Source organism: Lampris incognitus, chromosome 15 (assembly GCF_029633865.1).
Source record: "Lampris incognitus isolate fLamInc1 chromosome 15, fLamInc1.hap2, whole genome shotgun sequence".
NCBI lineage: Eukaryota > Metazoa > Chordata > Actinopteri > Lampriformes > Lampridae > Lampris > Lampris incognitus.
In genome coordinates, this window is record NC_079225.1 from 21006968 (window position 1) to 21026707 (window position 19740).

The following is a 19740-nucleotide window of genomic DNA, read 5'->3' on the forward strand; positions in this document are numbered from 1 at the left end:
TGACTGTTTGAAGGAACCAAATCAGTTCTCAAAATGTTTTAGAGCAAAGCCTGGTACAAGGATTGTTGTCTTCGATCGCCTTCCTATATACTATATCCAGTAAGCTACAGGAGAGACTATGTCTTTACTTTCTCACATAAATATGCATGTGCATTCAACTTCACATGTCCAAGTATCCAGGAGTGGTTTCTATCTGTTCAGTGGATGTTAGTTTTCCTATGTAACGCATGGTTTCATATGTTAGACAGTGACATCATCTTCCCAACTGCATTGTGTGGCTGGCTGTTCCTTACCTGTACGATGCTGCGTAAGTCTTGGACGTAGGTCCTCTCTGTGTCCAGTATCTCCTGCACCACCCGATCCACATACGTTTTGGGTGCTGTACCCTGACCTGGTTCTGTCCTGTCTCCTGGACTCTCTGGGCTCAGTTCTGGCTCTGACTGGCCCTTCACAGTCTGTCCACGACCCTGTCTCCTTGTCCCTTCATCAGTCCGCTCTTCTTCATCCCCACATCCCAGCTGCCGGGCTGGAACCAGTTCCAACCGAATTGCCCCAGAGTCCCGGTCCGAAGACGCCGGGTGGCACTGAGAGGTGGGGCCCAGCGTGGAGCGGCTGCCCAACGAACAGTGGCTGTCCCGTGAGGAGGCAGAAGAGGAAGTGGAGCTGTAGCTGATTGGCCTTTCGGTGCTGTCGGGCGATGAGTCCATGCTGTGGGCGGAGCAGTGGCGCAAGGGCGTGTGACGGATGGCCGGGTTGCGGAGGCAGCGGGCCGGATAATCAACGGAACTCAGGACTGAGCCAGAGTCCGGGACTTCAGGAAGAGGAGGGAGCACATCTGGCAGGTAGTTGTAATCGTCTAGAAAAAGATGAAAAAGTGAGTTGAAAAGAGATGATCCATTTCATCCAATTATTTTTTTTTGTCACACGTGCTTCATTCAACAACAAGTCTATTCCAACCTTTCCTTTGTTTTTTTTTCCCCCCATTTTTCTCCCCAATTGTACCCGGCCAACTACCCCACTCTCCCGAGCCCTCCCGTTTGCTGCTCCACCCTCTCTGCCGATACGGGGAGGGCTGCAGACTACCACATGCCTCCGCCGATATATGTGGAGTTGCCAGCCGCTTCTTTTCACCTGACAGTGAAGAGTTTCACCAGGGGGACGTAGCGGGTGCGAGGATCACGCTATTCCCCCCAGTTCCCCCTCCCACCCTGAAGGTGCCCCGGCCGACCAGAGGAGGCACTAGTGCAGCGACCACGACACATACCCACATCCGGCTTCCCACCTGCAGACACGGCCAATTGTGTCTGTAGGGATGCCCGACCAAGCCGGAGATAACGCGGGGATTCGAACCGCTGATCCCCGTGTTGGTAGGCAACGGAACAGACCGCTACGCTACCCGGACGCCCAACCTCTCCTTTGTTTGATTTCTGATTCAGATTCAGTTCGTTGAAATCAATCTGACAAATGTCACAAATACCCAGTGGATCCTCACACTCAATGACTTTGAGTCAAAGTGTGTTTAAAAAAAATCCCTGTGTAATGTCTAAAAGTTACACGACCACCTTCATATTCTCACAGAGTCTATCTTTCCTGCATGGCAGCTCCTCCTGTTCCTGCTGACCAGTCTGACAGACCACCAGCGGTGTGAGCACCAGTGCCAAGCTTCTCATACACTGACTACAGGTCTGTCCTCATGTCAAACCAGCGGCACTTCTTAAACACCCAGCAAATATCCAGCAGACCAAGTATTAAATGCCACACTAAACACACAGAAACAATAAAAACAAAATTTTCACAACACACAATAAACCGGTTACTGTGACAGAGTGAAAGGGGTTGTGTCTGGATGTGCGTTTGTGTCCGTGCGTGCACGAGCACATGTTGGTTTATGCGCGGGAGGCAGAGAAAATGGACCGGAGTGGGTTTAATGACCAGATTAACAGAGTAATGCTGAGAATATTCCCCTCCCTGGGCCGATGAATGAAAGCCTTATTTCTGGGGAAGAGAGATGGGTTTGTGTCTGTGTGTGTGTTGGTGTGTTTGTGCGCGTGCATGCTTTCCTACACTCCAGGAGTCTTTTTGGCGATGAACCGGTGCCAAACTGGCACACAACCTTGCTTCTGTGAAGAGCTCTGTTAAAATATGATCACCCTCTCCCAAGCCTTCAATTCCCACCCTCCCAAACCCCCAACACTCATACACACACACACACACACACACACACACACACACACACACACACACACACACACACACACACACACAGCTCTGCTGAAGTGAAACCACACAAGTGGCGTCTCAGACAGCCGTTCCAGTTTCTCTCGGCCTTTTCCAAGGACTTCTTCAAAAATAAAGTCAGCTTTGATAAACAGAGCAGGAAGCATGAACTAGATAAAGGCAGGGTTGAGAGAGAGAGCGAGAGAGAGAAAGAGAAAGAGAGAGTGAAAGGAGAGGGAAAGAGGATGGAGAGAGAGAGGAGAAAGAGAAAGAGGCGAGAGAGAGGAGAGAGAGAGAAAACAGAGAAAGAAGAGAGAGAGGAGCAAGAGAGAAAGAGAGGAAAGCAAGAGATAAAGAGGAGCAAGAGTGAGAGACAGAAAGAGAGAGTGCGCGAAACAGGACAGAAAGAGGAGAGAGGGGAGAGAGAGAATGAGAGGAGATAGAAAAAGAGGAGAGAGAGAGAGACAGAAAGAAGAGAGAGAGAGGAGAGAGAATGAGAGGAGAGAGACAGAAAGAGGAGAGAGACAGAAAGAGGAGAGAGAGGAGCGAGCGAAATAGGAGAGAGAGGGGAGAGCGAGAATGAGAGGAGAGAGAGAGAGAAAGAGGAGGGAGAGAGCGAGAGAAAAAGAAGAAAGGAGCCTCATACAGCCAAAGTCTGAGTTTGACACTGGTCACAGCCGATAGCGCCGGTGCTCGGAATATCTCTGGTGTTGTGGCAACATTCGGATCGGATGCCCTATAGAACACAGTGCTGCTCAGTGTTCAACCACACCAGCCGGTCCCAGTCTGTCCCACATCAAAGCACCTGAGATCACACACACACACACACATGTTCAAGAGCATGAAAGATGAAACTGAAAACAGGCGCTGGCGTCCCCGCTGCACACTCGCGCTCTCATTTTACAAAAGGTACATCGGAGGTGACTGTGGTAGTGTGACACCAATCCGAGCGTGCTATAGCTGCCGCCAGTGTGTCCCCTCACGGTCAAATGTGCCGAAGCACGTCACTAAACATGTCCCTGCTCGAGATGCCCCCCCCCCCCCGCTTCCTCCAAATGAAATTTCACTCCCATCGTTGCAGACGGGTCCAGTAGTATGGTAGTGGTGTATAAGCACCCACCGCTTTCACTACCATATCTAATATGGCGATCTGAAGTGCTCTCACATAAAAATATACATGGAAACAGGGCCGTCGTTAGTCCGGTGAGCTGGATCACCGGTGTTCTGGCGGGGTAATTCACTTCCCCCCTCCCCCATCCTAGTGCCAAGAAAAGCAGGAGTTGAATTGGAGCGTCATGTAAAAACCATGTTTACCTTGCACAAAATTGGCACCGATTTGTGCAGGGCTCTTTACATGTGCACACACACACGTGTGTGTGTGTGTGTGTTCATCCACTCAATTGTTTGCACTCCGAAGCATGACCCGCTTTTCAAACAAAGATCAAAGAATGAGAAAGCAAATCTAAAAGAAAAAAACACGCCCCCCACACATACACACACCATCAAAGTCTAGATTACCACCTCTTGATAAACACGCTGAAGCTTTAAAGATCCTGTACACACACACTGACACACACACACACACACAGAGCGATACAATGTTACACAATCACACGTTAATATGTAAGTGAGGAACGGTGAGCCCATTGATAAATACACGATGCTTCCTCCCTTATCACATGAGGTCATGTATGGCATGTGCACGCTCCCCTGTGGACGGGCATCAGGATTATCACCCCAAAGATAACACCAACGGAGCTAATAGCTTAATGGCCCCCGCACTATAAAAACTTACACAAACCATCCCCCAACGCACACACGCTTACACACAAATGCACCTCAAACAAGGGAGGTAAACATGGCGAAACCATATGTTTCCACGAAACCCAAACACCAAAGAAAGAAAGAGAGAGAGCGTGAGAGGAAGAGAGAGAATGCTTTGACTTGTGTTTACCCAGTCCCACCATGTTTTGGGCACACCCTGGCTGTTTCCTGGGTGAATTGGCTCTTGTGTGTGCATGTACGCACACACACACAGACACACACACACATGCACACACACACACACACACACACACGCACACACACATGCATTACTGGAAAGGAAGGTGCTGATAAGTCACTCGCATGCACAGACAGAATGGGAGGACGACAAGGCTTCAGTTACTTTCTGTCCAGATTAAGTTCAACTTGATCCTTTTATATGATCTCTAATTATGGCCCCAAGTCTGCAGGTTTGGACCGTTTCTCCTTCGAGTTGTGTGTATGTGTGTGTATGTGTGTGTATGCTGCATATGTATATGTGTATGTGTGTGTGTGTGTGTGCGTGTCAGTACGAGGATTAAGCAGGGTATTAGGCGTGTGAGCCCTACCTTCCCTGCCAGAACAGATAATGAGTGAATGAGCCTGCACTGCTGGGCTCCCATGTCTGGGCTACCTTCAACCCTAAAGAGACAAAAGAGCCGGTGCGGGCCGTACTATCCAGACAAGTTTAATGTGCTTAACATACGCCTTGCAGGAACAGGAGGTCTACACATTAGCGCCACGAGTGCCCGGGCTGATGGAAGAAATGGCTAACCAAACCATCTGAGGATGCTGTATTTACCCATGTGGAGTTTTGATTAATAACGACGGAGAAATGGCTGCGGCCAGTCTCGAGTGAACAAAGTTACTTTGCCCGAAATCTTTGTTGGATATTTTAATTTTGATGAACACAAGTATCAGTATGAATAATGACGGTCCTTTTCAATACTATTAAGAAGCTGACTGATGACTCACTCACTCATTAGTGTGATTTTTCAATTGAGAATTACAAGCCAATGGATCTTATATTTGATCCATTATAGTAGCTTCAAAATTTAAAAAGGAAAGACATACACACGTCATCAGTAGATGCAACCTTAGTAGGCTGATTCCATAAGGAAATGATAGAGACAAAGCCTCTCTTCATGGATCTGGCCGTGAACATGACACGAGTGCATGATAAGCTGCTATAAATGTAAATGCAGTGTGATAACCTCATTTCATCAGGCCTACAAGCTCCTGTCAGAAAACTGCCTCTAACATTCCTGCCAGGGTTAACGACACATGGTGCACCCAAACCACCCACTTCAGCCACCCACTTTATGGTCACCTGAAGTGCTCTTTATTCTGGAGTGGTCAGCAAACAGCCCTGTGAACTCTGTCTCTTTACGGCCCCGACGAGCCGCACAAGTAGCTCACACAGCTACTTGAGTGCTTATAATGGGCACGTGAACCTCCTACCAAGGCTTTTAACCTGTGTGGGTAGATGCTGCAGAGGTGGCATCTTCTAGCAGAGTTAATGCCAGCTTCTGCTCTAAGTGGAATTTCACCCCTTGGGTAATCTTCAAATAGTCTATAAATTATTCAAGTTAGCATATTGTGGGGCGTCCGGGTGGCATGGGGGTCTGTTCCGTTGCCTACCAACATGGGGATCGCCGGTTCGAATCCCTGTGTTACCCCTGGCTTGGTCAGGCATCCCTAGAGACACAATTGGCCATGTTTGCGGTTGGGAAGTCGGATGTGGGTATGTGTCCTGGTCGCTGCACTAGCGCCTCCTGTGGTCGGCCAGAGCGCCTGTTCGGGGGGGAGGAGGAACTGGGGGGAATAGCATGATCCTCCCACGCGCTACGTCCCCCTGGTGAAACTCCTCACTGTCAGGTGAAAAGAAGCGGCTGGTGACTCCACATGTATCGGAGGAGGCATGTGGTAGTCTGCAGCCCCCCCCCGGCTCGGCAGAGGGGGTGGAGCAGCAGCCGGGACGGCTCGGAAGAGTGGGGTAATTGGCCGGATACAATTGGGGAGAAAAATAAAAAATAAAATAAAATAAAATTGTATTTCATATGCAGACACGTGTCCAATAGTGTTTGCAATTAGTTACTCAGCATTTGTCTCAAACTGCACGGCGGCCCTGATGAGTGTGGCTTTACTGCCAGTACTGCTAAACGTTGACAACTACTTTCCATGATAATACACACTTTTCTTGGCACTTTTAGCAGCAATATGCCTATGACACAACCCTCATCCACAACAGCAGGCTTAAACCAACAATGTAAAGTGTCTGCAGCCGTTATGTGACCAGTTCCTCTTGCATGATGGTTTTATGGGCATCGTCAGGATGGCACAGAGGACAGCAGCGCTGGGTGGTGCTATACGGGACAGCTGCTGCTACGTCTTTTCTTTCCCTTTCCACCCCCACCCTCCACACCCCTTCTCATTCTCTGACCTCCTCCCCTCTCTCCTCTCACAATACACCCTGAGTCAGCTTTCATCCATCAGATCTCACTCGCGCACACACACACACACACACACACACACACACACACACACACACACACACACACACACACACACACACACACACACACACACACACACACACACACACACACACAAAGGGACCAACCCCCCCCCCAGACACACAGACCATGCAACTACAGCCTGTTAACCCCTCACTCACACACACACTTTCTCTAAGGCTGTATATAATGATTATTTTCATCATCAATTAATCTGTCAATAATTGTGTAGATTAATTCATTTGTACTTAAACTATCAAAAAAACAAAACAACAAACAAATAAAGTGATAAATGCCCCTTTAAGTTCCCAGAGCCAAACTGATATCCTCACTGTTTTCCACTGTCCAACCAGCAACCACAACAAAGCTGAATTATTCACTTTACAATAATAGGAACCGAAGAAAAGCAGGCGAATCTTCCCATCTTTTAAGCTGCCATCAACAAACATTTGGTATTTTTACACTATAAATGACACTTAATGACCAATTAATTTATTAGCTAAATAACAATTGATTAATTTCCGACCAACTAGCTAATCTGTTGATTGAGAAATTATTTCAGCAAGAAAACACAGAAATACAAATCCAAGGCCTGTCAGCCGCACGCACGCACGCACGCACGCACACACGCACACGCCTGGATATTGATAAGAGAAGCCATTAAATCACCTCAGGACTTTACACTTCGAGGCATCTTTTTCCAGCAGGGAGGATTTGACGGGATAACACCTACATTGTTCCCAAAAATAAATAAATAAATAAATAAATAAATAAATGCCACGGTTCCTAAACCTGGGAGGTCAGAGTATGTGAAGGATGCAGATGGAGGAAAACAGAAATCTGATGAAATAATAAGCAAAGAAGAGAAAGCAGGACTGAGAGGCAACTCCCGCTCCCTGATCCGTAGAGTCACACTCGGGCATGACATCACTGAGCCTGATCCCAGGACAATAGACGAGCCTCACCCCTCCGTCTCCCTTCTGTTTCACTTCACTCTGTTCCTTCGTCATTCTCTCTCTCAACCCTTCTCTCCCACTCCCTCCCTCTCTCCCTCGTTCAGACGCAGAAGCATCATGCTACGTCACCGCCATGCTTCACTGTTCTTTAACGCTTGTGTCGTGTGTGTGTGTGTGTGTGAGACAAGAGGCGAGCTCATTTTGATCATGACAAACTTTAACATATTTTTTTTATCCAGTTAGCACAGGAAAATGGTATTTTGTTAATAATCACCAGCTCCATATTTACCCTGTCTTCCACTCAGCTGCCCAGTAAAACCAGTCTTCGCATCCTAAAGGTGGAGGGTAGAGCATTTCCAACTCATGTTCCCCACCCGAGCTTCGTTAGCCTGTCCAGCACTCGAACCTGTGAACCTTCAAGTCACAAGCAGGCTCCTCAACTGTATCAGCGGTTTGATCACATCTAGGAGGAGCATTCCCAGTTAGTCAGCTGAAATATTCCCTTGGAAATCATCCAAGTTTCGGGATAACAAGCTTCGAGGAGACTTGCTGGGGCTGGCAGCCGTTTTGTCCAAGAGAGGAGGGTGTTGGTGGGACAGGACCTGGCTGGCTGCACTGTCCAACACACCACCAAGCACCCTTCCAAAGACCAACTGAACAGAACCACTTAACAAAAATCTGTCGCTTTCGGAGGACACCTTGGAGGGCATGAACCCAAAAAGATAGAAAACCTACCAAAAACAATATGCATGGTGTGTGTGTGTGTGTGTGTGTGTGTGTGTGTGTGTGTGTGTGTGTATTGTGTGAGTTGCAGCACAGTGCTCTCTTCGCCTTGGCAGGGTTATGCTTTCAGCTGTGATTAAAGAGATAAGCGATTGGGCAAAGGCACTAAAGCCATGTGAGACTGGGAGGGGACGGGGGGCGGGGAGAGGGGTGAAAAAGAGACAAATTGATAGAATGAACGTAGGAAGGAAAAGCGGAGGGGTAAGGTCATTAGTCAAACGTCACCCTCTGCCCCCCCCCATCTCTCTCACTCCTCTTTCCATTTCCCACTCTCTCGGGCTCACTCTGAATCCTCCCTTTGTCGTCGTTTCACCCTTGAAAGACCTCTCAATCTCAAACCCCATCTTCCACATTCTCCCAACACTTCCCCATCAGGTACACCTCTCCTCCGCCCAACACTTCCCCATCAGGTGCACCTCTCCTCCGCCCAACACTTCCCCATCAGGTACACCTCTCCTCCGCCCAACACTTCCCCATCAGATACACCTCTCCTCCGCCTGAGCGCCAACCAAACCTTTGAGGTGACAGAGACAAACACACCTTTTGTTCCCCGGCACGCCGAGTGCTGACTTGACGGCACGGCGAGGCAGAGCGTCTGGCCGTCCATTTAGTTCCGGTGTCAGAGGCGAAGCCACGCATCCCCCCCCCCCCCGTCCACTTAAGGTCGGTCTCCGTTTCTGATAGAGACGCAAGCTTGATCTCCGCTGACGCTAAAGACCTTAAAGTGTCACTCAGGATTTCACAGAGCGGCCAAAGGACGGCGGAGGAACACAAGAAGAGGAGAAGAAAGAAGTGAGAGAGCGAGAGAGAAGTGGGAGAGACCGAGAGCGGCAGAGGGCCGGAGGGTGGAGGGATGAGACGGGTGGGGGTATCAGCAAGAGCAACTCATCCCTTCGCAGGCCCACGCCGGCTGGGCCATAATTTACGAAGCAGATTTGTACAGGAGGAAGAGGAGCGCTGCTTGGGTGGGAAAAGCAGAGGGACTTGGAGGAGAGGAAGAGGAGAATAAAAGCGTTCGAGAGCCTCGGCGCGTTGGCTCTGAGCAGGCAGCAACAACCGCAACACTGATCCAAACACCTCGGTGCACGTCGCGACTAGTAAACAGTGGGAGGCGAGACTTGACACAGTCCTCAACAGACCTCCGTGGCTTTCGTGCACTCAGAAAACAAGGTGAACTCATCAGCCCTGGAATCTGGTAAACACACACACACACACACACACACACACACACACACACACACACACACACACCTGTTAGGCCAGTTTGCAACCAACTCCTAATAATTTCGACCCTGTGAGCTACAACCTGATGTGGACAAGTTAATATGGACGTCAATAACAACCTGTCCCTCTTCCTGTAGTATTTATCAATCAGCCTGTCCTCTTCCTGTAGTGTTCATTAACGTGTCTGAAACATGGTGGACGTCGGCTAGGTATGTGCTGGGTAGTTAGATGTGTAAGAAGAGAGGATGGGTTTTCAGCCGCTGTGGGAAAATCACCACCCACACACTCACACCCACTATTTTCAGACACACACACACACACCCACACACACACCCTTGGGATGACTGTGCGACCCTTGCTGCACACACCCTGGCCCTCCCTTGGAGTGTGACATACTAGCCTCATTCTCTGTCCCGGTTGGATTTCAATCCAGAGAGAGAACTCAGCACCAGACCTGAGGTAGGTTTGTTTCTACCTCTCTTTACTGTCACTCTCCCTGAACCTTCATACCCACAACACCACCAGCCCCAACACACACACACACACACACACACACACACACACACACACACACACACACACACACACACACACACACACTAATCTATTAGAATTGGGGGGGGGGCGTTTCTATGAAAGAGATTTCTCTAAGAGGGATCTGCCCCCATCATACAGACCCCCCCCTTTCTTCCTACCTCGGGGGGGGGGAGGGGGGCTTGATGTCCACACTGTGCTGAGGTGCAGATGTCCTCCCAATGGGCTGGGTTGGGAGGAGGGTGGGTGGTGGATGGAAGGTTCTATTGTCTCCAGCACCTCTAAACCAAAGAGTTCACTCTAAACAGTAATTACCCCCCCCCCACACACACACACCCCTTGTCCCCCGACCACCCCTTGCTAACCCCCCCCCCACTCACCCACCCACCACACCCCCACCCTCCACACACACACACACATTTTGGAGCTCTAATTTGGGTCACAGGCTGCAGAATGGCATCTCAACCCTCCCCGAACAGCTCTCAGTCAAACACCCGGCAAGAGGAAACAGACGCATCCATGAACTAATGGCTCTCTTCATATGAGAATCACTAACACTGTCCAAAAGACATGGTGAGGACACGAAGGAAAACACAAGAAAGCAATAAAACGACACAACGCGTCTAATTAAATAACATAAAAAACATCTACATTTTGTAACCGTGTAAGATGTCAACTTTATACCAACTCTAAACAGCGGCGTCAAGAGAGATCTCCCATGGCACGGAGACGCATTACACCCGACCCCAGTGAGAAAGTCAACACGTTCCCTGTTGTTGAATGAAACAACTAGAAAAACGCCGTTCCCACACGCCGTCACAGAGGGAAGCACTCTTCACACAGCGCTGTCAGCAGGGAGCACACCATCACAGCTACACACCATCATAGCCAACACACACAACCAACAACCAGGGCAAAAAAAATACACGAATAAACCAACACTGTCAACAGAAAGCCATCGGCGACCAGGTGAAGTTACCCCCTGAGGTTGGACCACGGCAGGCGTAATGGGTTAAACGAGAACAGGAGCACTTCTTCTGCTTTGAATTACATGTAACATGTGACTAACCCAAACACCCTCAAAGGGATGTTTGTTATGAGGGATGTTTCAGTCGTGTCTTCATTTGATCAAAGAAGATGAAACGGGGGGAAAAGCCTTTGATGGAGTTTGCAGAGACACAACATTTTGGGATAACTTATGGCAGGTTATATATTAAATTTCTACGGTCCATTATCGCCGCATCAAACAATTACTTCACTCCCCCTGAACGAGACCATGAGAATGACATTTGGACTTGTGGTTAAGACAAAACAGGAAAAAATGTCTCCAGTAGAGTAGCTCTATTGACTTTCTTGCTTACCAGTAGGCATTGTGGCTGGGCAAGAGCTACACCAAGTGAGGATGGATACTCAACAATGGGACGCAGGCTTAGAAGAAAACAGCGGTCCAGAGGAGATCACATATCCCAAGTATTCCAAGGAGTATTCCAAACTGCAGTATTCCTTGAAAAAAAAAAGTTCCCCTCACCAGACTTCACACACACTCTCAGTCAGACTCATTCTGATTTCGTTTCTCCCGGGGGTAGGCGCACTGTCCGCTACTCGGAAACACACATGCAGATACACACTCCTCTCACTGGTGCAGCTGGGAATATTGACCATTCCTGTCTTGCTTGCTTGTACTCTGTGGCTCATTCTAGCTCAAACTCAGTGGTTTTCCCAAGAATCCCCCCCCTTCTCTTCCACCGAGTGCTGTCTGTTGCTCTGTCTCTCAGAATACCTTCTCTCTCTCTCTCTCTCTCTCTCTCTCTCTCTCTCTCTCTCTCTCTCTCTCCCTCCCTCCTGTGGTAACACATCTACTGCGTGCGCGTGTGTGTCTCTAAGTGTGCAGGCATGTGTGTATGTGTGTTTGTGTGTGTCAGAGTAAATGGCCTCTGCTCTCCACTGCTCCCTCCCCGCTGGGCATTCCCCTCCCCCTGACTCCTCCTCTTCTCTCTCCCAAAGCAAATTACAAGGAGCAAAGAGTTCCACACTAAATGCCTTCTCTCTTCTCTCTCTCTCTCTCTCTCTCTCTCTCTCTCTCTCTTTCTGCAAACCTGGGTCTGCCCTCTTTCAAAATTAAACTTTTAGTTTGGTCCGCCGCATGTCTGAATGAGAGACACTGTGTGTGCATGTGCATGTGCCCAGCAATGAGCCAGCAGGGGGCTGTTGGTCCAAAGCTCCAGAGATCACACACATTGATGCACTTTACAAGGAGGAGTTTACGGCTGATCAATAGGCCGGGAGCCAGCACAAACAATAGACCCTGCAGTCCACAGCAAGACTCTCCGCTGCCCATTGTGTGTGCCTTTCTCCCAGGCCAGTGGAAAAGCCAGCTAGAACAAGTGTAGGTAACTGTTGGTAGGTCGGTACATGTGCGTGGTATGTGATTACCCTTCACATGCAACGTTACAGAATGTCACAGCGCTCAAGTTGTACACGAATAACAGAGGAAAATTTAAACAGGTAAAATAAGCAATTAGGCAAAAGGCCTGCTCTGCATCATTCTGATGGACCTTTACCCTCATAGAGTGACCCCTCAGCCTAAGAATGGGCCCTGTCTCTCTTCAGGACACACACTGGCTTAGGGCGACACACTTCGAGATAATAGGCCCAGGATTCCACTAAAACCGATGTGTTGACTATTTGTCGTGCATGCTACTGGGGCCGGGACTGGTCCCAGCAGCATGGGGTCCCCCCCTGACACCACCCCCTTCTGTTGACCAATACAATGTTATGGAACCCTTTCTGACACACACACACGCAGACACACACCAGCGCACCCTAAAGACTGAGTGTCCACTGACCCACAAAGCCCCTTGGCCCTCTCCTTCAGCCCCACTGTCCACCTCCATTTTTCACAGATCCTCCTGCCCGTAATGAGGACCTCTAGTATGGCAAACACACAGGGTTACCAACTGCACTGACTGTCTAAAGCTCCCAGGTTCAGCCAAGCCATGACCTCTTGAATATAGAAATCTGCAGCAACAACTAAGCTCGTCTGCTCAACTCAGCTGCCCCCTCTTTGCCCAATACCCCATCGACTTGATTACTCACATAGCAGAGACAAAACAAGCTGGGGCTGAATGCTGCAAATACAATATGCTGTCCTCTGAAATGCCTTTCAGAGAAAGAACGATAGCCTCGTGTTTCAAAAACTGCACATGTCTATACTGTGATTTCTTCAATTAATTGCATGGCCCTGGCCCCCAACGCACACTCCCTGTCAACATAACCTTCATACCCTACTCCCACTTCACATCGTCCCTTTGTGCCCACTACTCCATTTGGAGGAGATTTCCCGACAGGCATCTTTCCACCTCAAGGCTAACAACAGGCTGTAACAAGGCAGTAAGCACATACACATACACAGGCACGCAAACACAGACAGACTCTCTCTCACTCACTTCCTCACTCAATTTTGCTCTCTCTCTGCCTTTGACAACACAAAGTTACAATGGAGAGTCCCGGGGTTTGGGCAGATGATGGTGGCCATAGTATTGTGGTCACTATGACAACTTCTAAGCGTTCATCTCCAGGCCGAGAGAGAGAGAGAGAGAGAGAGAGAGAGAGAGAGAATGCGTCGTGTCAATAAACCACTCCAGTCCTCATAACACTCAGCCAATGCAAATACTAGAGTGGGCCACTAGGTTCATACACACTCATTTTTTACTGGCGCACACAGATTCACACAAGTTGTTTTCCAACACCATTGTAAAGTCCAACTTAAAAGACTACAGCCACTTGAATGTGTGTGTGTGTGTGTGTGTGTGTGTGTGTGTGTGTGTGTGTGTGTGCGTGCGTGCGTGCGTGCGTGCATGGTAAATGTGTAGATACAAAAGCTGTCACTAAGTGTTCAGGCATATATCCTATAAGAAGGAGGTTGCAGGCAGAGAGGTGGAGAACAAATTTGATGGTTATAGTGGGCTGTGTGTGTGTGTGTGTCTGTGTGTGTGTACGCGTGCACAACAAGTGTCCTAATCTCTCCTTGGGATAGCCTGACAGCTTCTTCATTTTACCCGCTGCTCCGGTTCGAGGCAGCCTGCATGTTTCTATGACAACCTATAGGGGGGGAGAGGGCAGCCTTTACATACAACTGAGTGGTGAGGAAGAGAGTAAAAAGTCTAAGAGATGAGAGAAAAATAGAGACAGAGAGGAACAGAAAGACACAGAGAGAGAGACACATGAAAAGAGAAGGCAAGAGAGATGAAGAGAGACAGTGACTACTAATAGGGGGGTGGCGATCACTCATATACAGCTTCCCCCTCCCACTGTGACCCTGTCTTGTCTTTGTCACTGCTAAGATGGATCATTTGTACACACTTAACTAGCGCGCGCGTGCACACACATGCACACGCACACACACACACACAACACACACACACACACACTTTAAGTGACACATCAACCCATTGGGCCATGTGTTGTAGTGGCTTGTGCGCTTCATTGATGCTCTTTCCTGTAACACAATATCTACTTCACACAGGTTTGTTAAACAATTTTCAATGGAGTGCACGACAACGTGAAGTTCCGGGTGACACAATACTTTATTCCAGGTCATAAGCTGTTGTGCAATGACATCTGTTGACATAACTCGAACAAAAATCAAAGCGTTCGCACTAATTTGATTTCCGTCGGTGCCCCCTCAGTCAGCTCTACGGTACCTCGGATTGGTTTTCCCTACTTTCATTCCACTTTTTAACTGTTTTATGAGATTTCCTTATCCGTGGACGGTATTCCCTTAGGCTGCAGCAGTCTGGACATGGTGCCGGGACAAGTCCAGGAATGTCTTGACTCTAGCCAGCCAGAATTCTGTCTGAGGCACCAATTAAATTTTATATCAGAGTAGGAATCCCTGAAATTGAATGGAGGCGCCAGAGAACAGTCAAGAAAACAAAGAGCTCTCTTTTTATTATTATTATTAATTATTATTATTATTATCATTCTCCTTGACAGCCGACTAAACAACAATTGAAATACAAAACAGCTGCTGCATCCACAAACAACAAAAACAACAACCTGACTGAGCAGGCTGGCGCCGTCACCATAGAAGAGGCAGGACGAATACTTTTCAACAGGAGGTAATGTTAGTGACATCCATAGTTGGACGTTTAACTGTCACCGATGCGCAACACTACCAAAACACTCCTGAGGAAGACTGAATGTGACCTATGGAGGACTGGTTAAGAGGCTGTGAGGAGAGAGCGAGGCACAGACAAATAGGTCTATTAGGAGAATTATGATTTTCGAATCGGCCGTACTAAATTGTCCCGAGGTGTGACTGTGTGTGTGTGTGTGTGTGTTTCGGCCCTGTGATGGCCTGGCGGTCTGTCCAGTGTCTCTCCGCCTGCTGCCGAGTGACTGCTGGGATAGGCTCCAGCATCCCTGAGAGCAGGATAAGCGGTTTGGATAATAGATGGATGGATAGATGGATTATTGAACACAAAGGTGTAGCTGATATGTGACCTATACATTTCTAAGTGCTATTGAGAGACTGTCACCACTGAAGACTCATGATGCGTCGTTCGTGAATGATTTACTCATTTTGAAATAAACTTTCGTATGACTCGGAAGCAATGAGTCGTCTCAGTAGCTACGTTTACATGGAGTCCAATATTCGGATTATAATCGGTTTAACAGCCCAAACAGAATAAAAATGCTTTATATAGATAGGACCAAACCGATTGATCGGTTGCAGAGGGGTAGTTTAAATCTTCTCATAAACTGATCAAAAGAAAATGTGTCCCATGTAATCGATTTAACCTGATTACTTTCTGGCTGCGATCTTTCTGCATGCGGACGCCCTGCCGAGTCCTATCCGGATGGTTTGTTTGTTTGTTTGTTTGTTGCTCTGCTTCCTTGCTTTTCAACTTTTGTCTTTTAACAACTTTTAATTGATTTTATGGTTTGCCTGTACTAGTTTATGGATTTTATCCTATCATCGATTATTGCACGGACTTGATCGTACTAAAGTCTTGACTCCGTAGTGGTGGCGCTATGTAGCGTGTGGACTCAACCCTGAGCCGTGGCCATAATCAACGGACTTGTTCATACTTCTTCGCTGAGCTTTTAGTCCGATTTCTGGAAATACAGCCTATTATTGTTTAATTCACCGACTGTTGCTACTTAACAGTCAGATTGGGCTTTCCTGGCTTTGCTCATGATCACCAATACCTGCATTTGTACCGCTAGCGGATTCTGCTGCTAGCTAGCGCCGGCTTGTTTTTGGCCGAAGTAGCCACCTAGTGCGGGGCTTCCGTCGGGTCCCATCTCGCCAAAGACTCCGGAACTCTCTTGCGCGTGTCAGCTGTGGTCTGCAATGGAGAGACCGACATTCTTCTCCCTCACAAAAGTCGAATTTTATCTGGTTCAGATACAATAACCTGTCAAGGCCGTCAGCTGCTTCAGAAGGCAAACGGAAAGACTCTTCAAGGCAATGGAACATTATTGGACGCCTAGACGGTAGGAAAATAAGAAATAACCTATTCAAACATGCCCACGAAAAAAGGCCACGCAGCGCATGTCGCTCAGCTGTTCCGATTAAATACGTCGGCGCATGTAAATACCAAGCCATATTAGATCACGTCCCATGTAAACAGCTGACACCAAGTCTTCAATCGGAATTATTTCAGTCAGAATGAGAAAGGTGCGCATATAAACGCAGATAGTGGGCGACTCGTTTTCCCCCGGGCCGCGCGCTCAGTCGTTTGACAGGCCTATTTCATTCATACGGGTCTTTCGTTCAGTTGTCACGTGACCGATGCATGTTCTCAGTGCAGGATCTACTAATTCAAGGAAGTGAACGTTATTAGACGCCTAGACGGTAGGAAAATAATAAATAACCTATTCCAACAAGTTATGATTATAGTTATGATTATGAACGAATCATAACTATGGGTTATGAATAGAATGATATTTTTTATTGATAGGCGCAGTACTTTTTGTTACCTACTTCCACCCCTCATAAAAGTGAATAGCTATCATAGAATGATATTTTATTGATAGGCGCAACGCTCTCGAACAGGCAACCGAAGTAATCAGTCATTTCAACTGAATAGCTAAATAGGCTATGGTCCAAAAGGTTGCTTAAGAGCTTAACAAAAGTGAACTTGTTGGATTATACTTTACCAGGTGACGCAAGCCATGTTGTCCTTAAGTGTTTGAGAACCGTGCTCTTTCTGTCATCACTCAGATGACAGCTACAGTGCCACCGCAGTTCCAATGTAACCCTGTAACGCTGAGAGCCGAGTCAGTAAAAAGACCCGAACTTCCCATTACTACTAGAGACACGCGTTCTGTTCTGTTAATCGACAGGTTGCTCAAGTCTTTATTGGTCTGGACTTATGTTGCAGTTATAAAAGTAATAGGCTAACCATTTTAACAAGGGGGGGGGTTGTCCAAGGCTGCAGGGAGTGTTGTTGCACCCTGGCCCACAGCTTGTTGGGGGCCCGGTAATATTGCAAATTGAGCTATGAGAACAGGCCCCATGCACCTACTGTACTGGATTTGTTTGTCAGTCGACAGAGGGTTTGTCATTCAGGAGAATCTGCTGCCAGCTCTGTCGTTCACACTACAACTAGTCCTGGGATCAGGTCACACTTTCAGCCAGTTAGTCAAATAAGTAAGTGATTCAATTTGCATTAATATTTGATCGATTTGATATTGATCATTGGCCTGTGATCAATTCTTGCACCCGGGCCCATCGTCACTCACTTCCGCCAGTGATTCTAAACTAAACCATTACAAAGTGACTGCTAGAATGCTGGAGTTGCCTTCAACCACAACTTTATATTGTTTATTTTTTCCCAGAGGTGACGCAAGCAGGATTTTGGTGTGTTTTTGTAGGTGTGTGTGTGTGTGTGTATGCATGTATAGAGAAAGATACTGTGGTAATAATGGATTTGTGACTTTGTGAGTGTGTTTGTACGTGTGTGTGGCGGATGGATGGAGGAAACTGTGTTTGGCCTTAGATTAAAATGCAGGACAAGGCTCCCGGTCCAGGAAAGGGGACGGGGGGAAAGGGCTTTCCTCTCTCTCGGAAATATTTTCACATATACCTAGGTGTGTGTAAGTATACGTTTGTTTGAGCACGCATGCACACACACACACACACACACACACACACACACACACACACGGGATATGCTTTATGCTTAACAATTTACCATCATTATATATTACCAATATTTAAATAAAATACATAAACACAATTTTCAAATATATCTAAATGCACATTTAATCACACAAATATGCTAGTTAAGTATATTTCATTATAGGTATTTCCATTTGACATGTAACATAGCATGCATATGTTGATTCCTTTTGCACCTCCTGTCTCCGAACTGTTGTTTGACATCCTCTCATTCCTCATTAGTGTGTGACTGTAATGCTGCTGGTGCAGTTAAGGTTCAACATATTTTCATGTTAGGTTTAGGTTGCGCTGTGTGACAGCACCAAATACACATCTTACATGTAAGCACAATGTGATGTCCTGTCATTTCGTGATATTTAAAACCAGAAGTGACAAAAGAAATGTTAGCACTCTCAGAACGAGAACACGACTCACATCCCACAACACACAACACAGTGAAACAGCAGCAACGTTAAACAACATTTACAACATTTTATATTTGTACTGCCGATACTAGCCAGCACATATCAGCTCAACAACGAAGCGTAGCCGCTTGGGGCTACCATGTTGATTGTGCTCTCAAAACTCAACACACAAACGCACACACAAGAAGGTGAAGGTATCACTATCCTGAACCTTCATACCCACAACACCACCAGCCCCAACACACACACACACACACACACACACACACACACACACACACACACACACAGACGGGTGCAGAAAGTGGCAGTGTAACAGCAGTGGTCTACCAAGCCATCTTATTAAACCGGAGGGCAGAGCTGCCATTAGTGTCACACTAAATTGAAACCTTAGCCGGTGTAATTGGAGGTCAGACTGGCCTTGCAGCATCAACCACAACAATTATGATTAAATGCAGACTTTGAAAAAACAACAACAAAAGAACCGTAGAGCTTTTTACAGCGACAACACTTAACAGGTATAATTATTGAAGCTCTGCCAGCTTTAGCTCAGTTTACTGTAAACCAAATCTGATTAAATCCACTATTTCACGAGCCACTGTCATCAGTTTGAAGCGACACACCTCAACTTGGCAGCGTACAGCTACGATGGGCACACAAGTGCTGCGGCAAAACAACAGCAAGTTCTAACTCACCTCAGAGACCATTTCCACAACTAGCTCTGCTTCAGCTGCTGGTATCCCAGCGTTCCCTCACAGGTTAGCTCCATGTCCAAACGTATGAAAACTGTCCCTTTTGCTGACACACAAACACAAGCTCCTCGGACACCGAGTGGCGTTCTAGTTAGTTCTGGTGTCAAGACGACCGATCTGTGGTCCACACCTCTATGAGGTCAGTTCACACACAGACAGAGAGAGAGAGAGGGAGAGAGAGAGAGAGAGAGAGAGAGAGAGAGAGAGAGAAACAGATGGGGGCACAGCGAAACAGTACACTGCTCACAAGGAGGGAGGAGGGAGAGGGAGAGAGAGAGAGAGAGAGAGAGAGAGAGAGAGAGAGAGAGAGAGAGAGAGAGAGAGAGAGAGAGAGAGAGAGAGAGCGAGAGAGAGAGAACG

At 47.6% G+C, this 19740-nt stretch overlaps 1 protein-coding gene across 2 annotated transcripts in view; it reads right to left on the minus strand.

The window, feature by feature from the left end:
* The window catches only part of LOC130125081 (pleckstrin homology domain-containing family G member 1), a 52952-nt gene extending 33428 nt beyond the window's left edge, over positions 1-19524 (minus strand). The window contains exons 1-2 of one of the 2 annotated variants that reach the window (XM_056294529.1): positions 19324-19524; positions 294-856 (exon numbers count right to left, since the gene is read on the minus strand). In XM_056294529.1, coding sequence (XP_056150504.1) covers positions 294-707 — 414 coding nt within the window. In that variant the 5' untranslated portion in view covers positions 708-856; positions 19324-19524. Of the gene's footprint in view, positions 1-293; positions 857-11394; positions 11818-19323 lie in introns of those variants that run through there. The other variant, XM_056294528.1, reaches the window with a different exon arrangement.
* Between the last annotated feature and the right edge of the window lie 216 nt (positions 19525-19740).